We start from the raw sequence: 9,680 nt of genomic DNA, 5'->3' as shown, positions 1-9,680 counted from the left end.
TTTTAAAAAAGTCTTGTTAAAAAATATTTACCTAATTGTATAAATTTGGAAAACATTTTAGTAGTTTTCATGCTTATGAAGAAAAGAATGCATGTATGCATTCAAAAATTGTTAACACTCAACTAAAAGCATACATTTTTGTAAGTGCATTTCCAAGTACAAAGCACTCATAATCACCGTAAAATTGTTGCAAGATAAATCAAGCATTTGAGTAAGAAAAGACAAATACACCTGCCTTCAAAAATAGAAACCTACTAACTCTATGAAAACAAGAAGAAAACATGCATTTAATCACTCTACATAATGTCTTTCAAGGTATGACCCTCTAATCAACACTAGACAATATTAATTATGCCCAATAGCTTGGAATAGACTTAGAACGTGACTAAGCTCAATGGCGCTCCATGGTAATAGTGCCAAATATGTTCAATCTTACATTTGTATGTATTATATGCATCGTGAAGAGCTACAAATGCAACTTCCACTTGTACACTAGCTTTGCTCCGTGTCTTCTCCCGTTAAATGGGGTGTGAAGAGAGCTTTCCTCCTCGATGGAAGCAAGCAAGGATCATCTTCACTCCACTCCAAAATACTGAAGAAGAGGTAGTGCTATAAAGTCCTGACCACTCCTAGACATGCTGGCATCCATCTACACTATACATGAATTAAACCAAGACAAGCAAGAGGAAAAGGGAAAGAGAGTAGAGAGCTTGCATGCCTTGATTCACTATGGGGAATGATTAGTGCATTTCTTAATGTCAAAACTTAGTTACATACAATTAGCTTGTATTCACACTTGCTCCGCCAAGACTTAAAATAGTCCTCAACAACTAGTCTAGCTCCCAAAATTGAGTTACTTACAAAGAGCTTGTATTCAAACTTGCTCCACAAAGTCCTCAATAATTAGTCTTTTTCCCAAAAGGTATAACTACAAGGTCCTAGACTTCCACATATTCGTCTATTAAGCATAAAGTAAGGTTGCTTTATATATGACACTATCATCTTACAAAAGATATGCTTGTAATGCAAAAATATGGCACAGGTGCCTTACAAAAGAACTTTACAACGCAATGGTAACTTGAGTGGTCAACTTGAGTTTCACCCAAGACCATTTCACCTCTAGCAAAAAATACTATTATGGGAGAGGTGCTCTTTCACTTATAGTTCATTTTGGTAAGCCTATATGGTAGACCAATGTGAAATTTTATTTCACTATTAAGACTTGGAGGAGGAGGTATACATGGAACAACCTATGGATCTTCAAGAACTTTCTACATTCCTTTAAGATTGTGATCCTATGAGACTATAAAGTGATACCAACTATGTGTGCCTCTTCAATAACTTTCTACATTCCTTTTGATCCTTGTGAATGTGATTTTGAGAGAGAGAGAGAGAGAGAGAGAGAGAGAGAGAGAGAGCACTCAAAAATGGAGTGAAATATTTTTTTGATTGAAAAGATATTGTGCTCATCCACTTGCTTGCAATGGAAAATTTTCTTCAAGAGTACACCTTTAATTCACATCATGAAGGCTTAACTTCACATCCACTACCTTATGAGTCAATACAAACGATTACAGAGAGTGAAGCCTTTTGTTGAATAAGGTTTCATCAAATGTTTTCTTTACATCTGCAAGGGTTGATTAGAATGTCATAGCATTGACATGGCATAATACTTAAACCGGCAAACATCACCATCCCCTACCTTCATTCAACTTCACCACCATCACCTTGTCTAGCTGGAAAGCACCTTCGCGTCTGCTTCTTGTGCCCCTCATTTATATGCTGCCCACCCCCAAAGTATGCGAGAGGCCCACTTTTGCATTTTACACCTTTTGTGCTGCACAAATAATGTGGATTGGTCACCAGCTCCCCATCCAACATTGCCGGCATGTTTGGCACCTACGTGGGACCAAAGCAAACCGTCGCTTTGAACTGTGTTTAAGCAATGTAGGACAAAAAGGGTTCCCAACAATGAGACCATTCTTGATAAGGTTCGTGACATTTCATTTGACTTTAATGGCAATAACGTGGTGATATGGATGACATTATAAATGATTCCTAACTGATGAGCATTGCAATGCTCCAAATATCAAAATTATGGCAATACAAACTGACTACCTTTAGGCACCTTTATGCAAGCAGAGGATATTTTGTGCAAGGTTAAAACGAGGGGTTTTTGGAACATTAGGGTACTGCAAAGTACCTACTCTTTCAAAAGGAGCTTTTCAATGTCTGTGTAACTGGAGCCTAGTAAGCTCCCCTACCTTAACCATTGTATGTTATATCCATGTACCACCTAATTACATGGACTTGTCGTCTCTTGCCACCTACCCCTAAATGCCACACTCTCAAACCTCAGACAAGATATAGGGTGGCACTTGTTACAACGATACCTTGACAAATTGAAAGTGTTAGGTTTTGAAAGGGTTTGGCAGTGCTTGAGAAAGGGTGTACATGGCAACAGTCCAAATGTTTACAGCCACCAAACATTCAGAAGACTCCCTCCGTTTGAGGAAAATTTGTTCTAGTACTCTATGCAAGATGAGTATCAGTTCTGTCTAAAAACCAAACACAAAATCCATGTACCGCCGAATCAGAGATTTGATTCCTAAGAGGACTAGCCAATTCAACATAAACTCAGCTCTGTGGATGCGTAGCCTTGGTATGACCAGATAGGTGCCCATGACTCTCAGAATACAAGCTTTGTGTATTGCTTTTGGTCTGATCTAGCTCTAGTGCCAAAAAAAACCTCAATTAAGTGGCACATATATTGAAAGTTTAGATCAAAAAAACTGGCGTTCTATTTTTTGTTAACTAGCAAGTTCCAACATTTCCAAAGTGACTGCAATCAGGGATTTGAACGTTCAGTCACTCATGTCTTCACGAGTCTAAGTTTTGTTCGAACCCTTGTGGAAGAAAATGCAGGGAAGAAATTTCGAATGGGGATAAGATAGTAACGCCTTGACACTAACACAGGCACTTGTAGAAAGAACAGACAAAAAATGCTGAAGGTTTTGCCTTGGATCCTCTGCAAATGCTGGCAGCAAAGCTCTATTTAAAAGGAATTTAAAAAGCCCATTTGTGTCACCACCATACATATCATGGTCAGCCTTTTAGAGGAAAAAGCTGGGTCAAGTCATCTCAAGATGAGTGATACTCTCCTGCATAGCCAAGTGATGGTGTTTGACCATTCAAGATCAACTCTTGCAATAAGCTTTGGGCCGCCCGTGTTTGTTCTGGAGTGCCAGATATTTCCACAACCCCTTCTGATGATCCAGATCTGACATCAAGGAGGTCCACTTTCGCACCAGACATCTGAAGCCCAAAGACATGCATTTTAACTCTTCTTTCTTTACAAGTAGATCAAACCTAGAAACTCAGATATGAATACCTGGCGGATCCGAACAATTTTGCTGCCACCATCTCCTATGATGGACGTGACTGCATGGGCAGGAATCACAACCTCAACCGTAGTCCTTGTCACCAGTGCACCAGTTAGCCTGCAACACATGATACCCATTTGAAAATCTGTAAAATTGGCTTGCCCACTCTTTAAGAGAAACTGCTCCATATGGCAGTTCATTGGAAACATGCACCAAGCATACCTAAAGCTGGATCCTTGTTGAGCTGAAGGGGTGTCATAATCCCTCAGACTTCTTCCTCCAATAACATCCTACACACGAGATAATATGATAGTAAGCACTAAGTACTTCAGAAAGCCCTGTTTAGACTAACAGAGGCTAGTGCAATCATTTGAAAAGGACCGTTGAAGTAGAGTTTATCATGCAAAGAGATCTGGAGCTCCCCGCATGGCAGCCCGCACCCCCCTCCCCCTCTCTCCATGCATACACTTCTCTCCTGCCTGTGCACCTTCCCCGCGTCCCAGTACACAGTGCGCACACATTCTTTGCCAGATGGCACCCTGGCTTCACTTCCAACTTTGACCCCTTGGCCACTGTGGTCAGCTTTCCAATGTGCATCTACTTCTCAAGCCTACAAAAGGAGTACCATGAGCTTCCCCCAATGATCGGTCAGAAAGGTAGGTGATGTCAGCATGGAGAAACGTGCAAGATCACAGGTGTAAACAAGAACACACATGCAGGGCAAGAAGAACTCCACGAGTTGTTATAGCACTAACATTAACGATCACATAAGAGGGGACTTATACTGAAAAAACCCTAACTAAACCCCTGGTTCACACGTGGCATATGATCCAATGGTCACAAAAATTATAGACTACCATACCCTATTAGTGACATATTTTGCTAGAAGAATGTCATCAAACTAATATCCTAGGGCCTAACACACATTTCCATTTTTATTTATGTCACAATCCCATGGAAATGTGGATGCACAGAGTAGTATCAAGTCACAAGTGCATCAAGATTAATGCTTTTCAAAAAGCTTCGAACTTCTCTCTCGAAATCAACGTCACCACAAAACGTTTCAAGTCTGAAACGTTTCACCCCGAAACGTGGAGTTCCAACCTGAAACGTTTCACTCGGTGGACGGGCACCAACTGAAACACCGGACCGAAATGCCTATATATATATATAAAGTCGAGAGATAGATGCGAGGTCTACTATTTGTTAGTACAAAAATCTCAAAATTACTCACATAATACATTACCACACGAGTGATAACACAAGTGTGAAAGACATCTCTACTATTAATATTTAAACTTCAAATCTCAAAATTTCAAAAATTTAGATGTTTCACTTTGAAGGTTTCAGTGGGCGTTTCACTGAAACGTTGAAACGTTTCACGCGTTTCAAAGGTTCCGCGTTTCAGGCTGCCCGAAACGCGTTTCATGGTGAGTGTGCTCCAAAGAACCTTTGTGAAGACATCTACTATGTTGTCTTGCGACCGACACTACATTAGATTGATGTCGTACGCATGAAGTCTTTGTCTGACATGATGATGAACCTCAATGTGCTTTGTCAGTGCACGATAAAAAAGATTATTAGCAACGGCAATAGCACTCTAATTATCCTGTGAGGATAGGTACTCCATCACTCTGTCTATGCTCCATGTCTACTAACAATCTCCTCAACTGTATGCATTCTACCGTGGTTGTGAAGATTGCTCTATACGCTTCAGCATTTTCTTGGGATATTCATCATTGACTACTTAGATGATACCTTGGTCTTTAGCAACACGACTAAAGACGAGCATGTGGAAGCACGTAGAGACAACCTTGACGTTGATTGATTCCAACCAATTGTCGCTTCATCCTTGGAAGACAGGAGTGTTTCATGGTCAAAATTTCTTTTTTAGGATAAAATCTCCAAGAACGCGATCTCGATGGATCTGGAGAAGGTTGAGGCCATTGTTTTGTGGGCCATGCCAAAAAAAGTACATAAACTTTGGAGATTTCTAGGGCTTACAATCTTTTATCAGCATTTTGTGGACCATTATGCTCGAGAGATCAATCCTCTGACATATGCTACAAAGAAGGATCCGGTGTTTTGTTTGAATGCGGTTGACCAAGTCTGTTTTGAAAAGTTCAAAGTTCTTATGTCATCTACTCTTGTTCTCCAGTTGCCGGATTTGGATAAACCCTTCACGGTTTTCTATGACAACAGTGAAGGAGGCCTTAAAGCAATGTTGCAGTAGCATGGGCACCTTCTTGCTTATAAGAGCCAAAAGCTTCGTGGTGGTGGTGGTAAGTTGCAATATTCCACGTATGACCAGGAGCTGCTCACAGTAGTGATCGCCCTTCATAAGTGGCATCATTATTTGATTGATTCGGAGTTCCGGATCCGTACTAATCACCGATTCTTCCCCAAAAACCACGGGTCTTCATGCAATAGAGCTGGTACAGCAAGTACAACTCTCCATTCAGCCGGTACAACAGGTACAATGGTTGGTACAGTCGGTACTACAATCGGTACGGTGGTTGGTACAAATGCTGGTACAGCATGTACAGTGACTAGCACAGCAGGTACAGTGGCTGGTACAGCCAGTACAATGGGTGGTACAACAAGTACAACAAGCACAAGGATTGATACAGCCAGTACAATGGCTGGTACAATAGGTACAAAGGCTGGTACAACAAGTACAATGGCTAGAAATCATAATAAATGATTAAATACCCTTGCCTTCAGTATTTCTTCGCGATGGAAGTCTCCAAAACAGTCCCCAACAGCCGGTATTCTTCATGGGCAGCCTTCAAGAGAGAGAGAAAGAGAGTAGCCATCAGTAGGGAAGCCTGTAACGGTGGTAGAGGCTAGTGTGTAGCAAGAGAGCCTGTATTAATGAAGATAGAGGGCTCCAATTTATAGATTTGGGCCTCCCATGAGCTAAAATGGCAAGAGAAGGCTACAATGACAAGTGGAGAGCCACACAATAGCTGGAGTGACAAGTGTGAGGCCACTTGTCTCACTTTGATCCACTTTCTTGCCACATGTCCCAATCTAGGAGATGGGTTCTCCCATAATCTTTACCTCTAAAAATATCCCAGCTAGTAGACATTCTGTCATAGGCACTTTGCCAACTCTTGGTATCTGCTCAATTCCAGATATAATGACGCGAACAGAATTTCCATCGGAGTCGGGCCAAAAATAGCAACTCTCCTAAATTTTAGGAGTGTGGTCCTTTGTATCCTAGAATAATCCCCCATTCCAAAAGCTTGTACTTTCCTAATATTTAGACATCCTGGAGTCCACCAGACCCGTTTCATACTGGGAAATGTCCAGGCTGGTGAGAGTACAGCTTGGCAGCTTGTGCCTTTTTTCTACCTTCGCCTCCCCCTTCCCCCTCTCGTGAGACTTGAGCTGCGAGCAGCGACTCTGCGAGCAGTGCTGCTGGGCCATTGGCATGTGCACACTTACAAAGTTACAAGTGTGCACTGTGTGCCTTCCCTTTGAGGCTCTGAGCCCTCTTCAAAGTTCATACTTCAAAGTTCAAGAGTCAAGTTTGTTCAAATGTGAATTTTGTGCCCAATGTCGGCCTCTTCAACCTCTAACAAAGTTTTGTCTAAATCACCCTTTTTACAGATGGGTCGATCCAAGCGTCCCGAGTGGCAATATGTGATCCAAGTAAAGGCCCTTGGGAAAGGGCAATTCACCTGTAAATGCAATTATCGCCCTCATCAATGGGATGGAGGCCCGCTACGCACTCGGGCACACATTTTGGGCTTGTTGGCCATGGTGTGGGACCTTGCGCAAATGTATCACAAGAGGTTAAAGATGTTTGCAGGAGGTTGCATGCAGACAGTCGTAGCGGTGTTCATGGCCGAGAGGCTTTTGTGGATGCTTTGGTGGATGATATGGGTGGAGATGTCTATCAGGGTGCAGGGTCCGCATCAATGGGCACACAAGGAAGTGCATAAGTTATCGGTAGTGCAAATGTTGGGTCATCATGTAAGAAGAGAAAAATGTCTAAAGGGAAGGGGGAAATGGCAAATGCATGGAATGTACAAGCACGAAAGCAAGCAACCATTGCAGTGTGCAGATTCTTTTATGCAGAGGACATTCCCCATTGGAAAGTGAGGAGTCCTTACTTTTTGGAGATGGTGAAGGCAATTGGACATGCTGGTCCTTCTTATGTGCCTCCCATCTTACCATTGCTTGCGCACCACTGAGTTAGTGGATGAGGTCAAATGCATTGATCATGAGATCATGGGTGTGCGCGAGAAATGGAAAAAATATGGATGCACCATTGTTTCTGATGGATGGTCCTGCACTAGGCGTAGGCCTATCATAAATTTTCTTGCATGCTCTATTCATGGCACTGTATTCTTGAAATCTGTGGACACATCTGGGAAGTTTATTTTTCAGCATTTAAAGTAGATTATCATTGAGGTTGGCCCAGCTAATGTTGTGCAAGTATGCATAGATAATGCATCGAATTGCGTTTGGGCTGGGGAATTGGTTAAGCAGGAGTGACCGACCATTTTCTACACTAGATGTGCATGCCATTGCTTAGACCTCTTGTTTGAGGACATTGGCAAAATTTCTTGGGTTGCAAAAGTGCTAAACCAAGCAACTCAAGTTATCACATTTGTCACAAGGAAGTCCACAGTGTTGGCATTGTTTAGAAAACTCAGCAAGGACTTGGTGAAGCCTTCTACAACTCGGTTTGCCTACTTTTTTTATTATGTTGGTTACTCTTTTGGATGAGAGATGTATGCAGGGTGTGCGCAAGCTGATGATTGATGATAAATTTGCAAAAATGAAGGCATCAAAGACCCCTCAGGCAATTGAGGTGTTAGACATTGTGTTCTCTGCATTTTTTGGCAAGAGGCAAGAACCATTGTCAAGATATGTGCTCCCATTTTGAAGATTCTCCGCTTGGCTAATAGGGAGGGAGCCACCATGGGCCTCATGTATGAGCTTACAGATCGTATGGTAGAGCAAGTGCAAAACATGCAAGGCATTGAGGCCAATAAGATAAAAGAGATCAAAGATCTATGCATTGGTAGATGGGAAATGATGCACACACCATTGCATGCTGTGGGCTATATCTTGCACCCTGTATGGAAAGGAAAAGAGCAAGATAGTGACTCAGAGGTGCATGATGGATGGATGACATTGTTGGAAAAATACACTAAGGGTGATTTGGCCTTGCAAGGAGATCACATTGATGAGTTGGATAAGTATAAGCGAGAAAGCGGCACATTTGCTCGTCCCATTGCAAAAGATGAGAAAAGAATGCAAGAGGGTGTGAAATGGTGGGAGACATTTGGGGCTTGTACACCCAAATTACAAGCTCTTGCACTTAGGGTGCTTTCTCAAGGCACATGTGCCTCCCCATGTGAAAGAAATTGGAGCACATTTTCTCTCATTCATACTAAGAGAAGAAACATGCTTCTTCCTTCTCATACGAAGAAGCTTGTTTTCATACACACAAACTTGAGGCTCATCTCCAAGATCAAAGAAAGAGGCTATGAGAGAATGGAGATCACATTGGATATGCTTAACAAAGAAAAAGATGAGGAGCGCTTGATTGCCTTGCAAGATTTGCAAGAGGCTATTGGAGAGGACGATGAGGCTTTGGAGCCTCTTTCGATTGCTCCACCCTCTATAGATTGCCGCACCATAACACTTCAACTGCTTCTTGTTCCTGGCTGACTACTTCCTGTCCTTGGTGTCTTTTCTCCTGAGCTTTATCTTTAGCTTTTCCTCTTCACCTCATATGGGCAAAGATACACAATCCTGCACTGTCTCCTGCAATTCCTTTCACTTTCCACATGTTGAAGCTTTTGATGTGACAACCACGGGATTGCCTCCTTGAGAAAGTCGACAATATCCCGGCAATGGCACCATGAAACCAGCCTTCAGAAATCTGACGGACAGTGGAACAAACACTCACACACAAAACACTTCATCACCCATGAAAACCTGGAAAAGTAAAACAAACAGGGGAGCTAGAATGCTCCTGCAAATAGTACAAGTACACCGATTGGCCCCAAAACGCAGTGGCGCCCCTTGCGGTATTTCTTACTTGATTAAATAAGAGTACAAAGTACAACTTGTCGAATCCTTTACCAATAGGATCCCTTTTTGCTTTTCACCCAGGACTTTTCCCAATAAGATCTCTCGCTATTACAGCAAAGCATTCCATAGAGAAGGCACACCTGTATGACACCTCCCTGCTTGAAAAGATCTTCTCCATCTCAACCATGGATTCCCACGAACCCTTTCCCAATCAGCAGTAGGGCTGTACCAAACCATATG

At 42.2% G+C, this 9,680-nt stretch overlaps 2 protein-coding genes and 1 pseudogene across 2 annotated transcripts in view; 2 read left to right on the top strand and 1 right to left on the bottom strand.

The window, feature by feature from the left end:
• Positions 1-2,779: 2,779 nt before the first annotated feature.
• LOC147627064 (RNA-binding KH domain-containing protein RCF3-like) overlaps positions 2,780-9,680 on the bottom strand; it is an 86,052-nt gene continuing 79,151 nt past the window's right edge. Inside the window, exons 6-8 of the mRNA XM_086815628.1 lie at positions 3,606-3,673; positions 3,392-3,500; positions 2,780-3,315 (exon numbers count right to left, since the gene is read on the bottom strand). Coding sequence (XP_086671754.1) covers positions 3,142-3,315; positions 3,392-3,500; positions 3,606-3,673 — 351 coding nt within the window. The 3' untranslated portion in view covers positions 2,780-3,141. The remainder of the gene's footprint in view (positions 3,316-3,391; positions 3,501-3,605; positions 3,674-9,680) is intronic.
• Positions 6,999-7,710, top strand: LOC147627067 (uncharacterized; annotated as a pseudogene).
• LOC147627066 (uncharacterized) lies at positions 8,260-9,074 on the top strand. The gene has a single exon (XM_086816062.1). The coding sequence runs from the start codon at positions 8,319-8,321 to the stop codon at positions 9,072-9,074; it is 756 nt and encodes a 251-aa protein (XP_086672188.1). The 5' UTR covers positions 8,260-8,318.

Source organism: Cibotium barometz, chromosome 21, assembly GCF_041138505.1.
Source record: "Cibotium barometz isolate CiBa-2024 chromosome 21, ASM4113850v1, whole genome shotgun sequence".
Taxonomy (NCBI): Eukaryota; Viridiplantae; Streptophyta; class Polypodiopsida; order Cyatheales; family Cibotiaceae; genus Cibotium; species Cibotium barometz.
The sequence above is the reverse complement of the archived record's forward strand: the minus strand, read 5'-3'. Positions and strand labels throughout refer to the sequence as shown.

Bases quoted from the DNA above. Each gene is read 5' to 3' on its own strand.
- LOC147627066 (XM_086816062.1), top strand. From the start codon at position 8,319: ATGGGCCTCATGTATGAGCTTACAGATCGTATGGTAGAGCAAGTGCAA.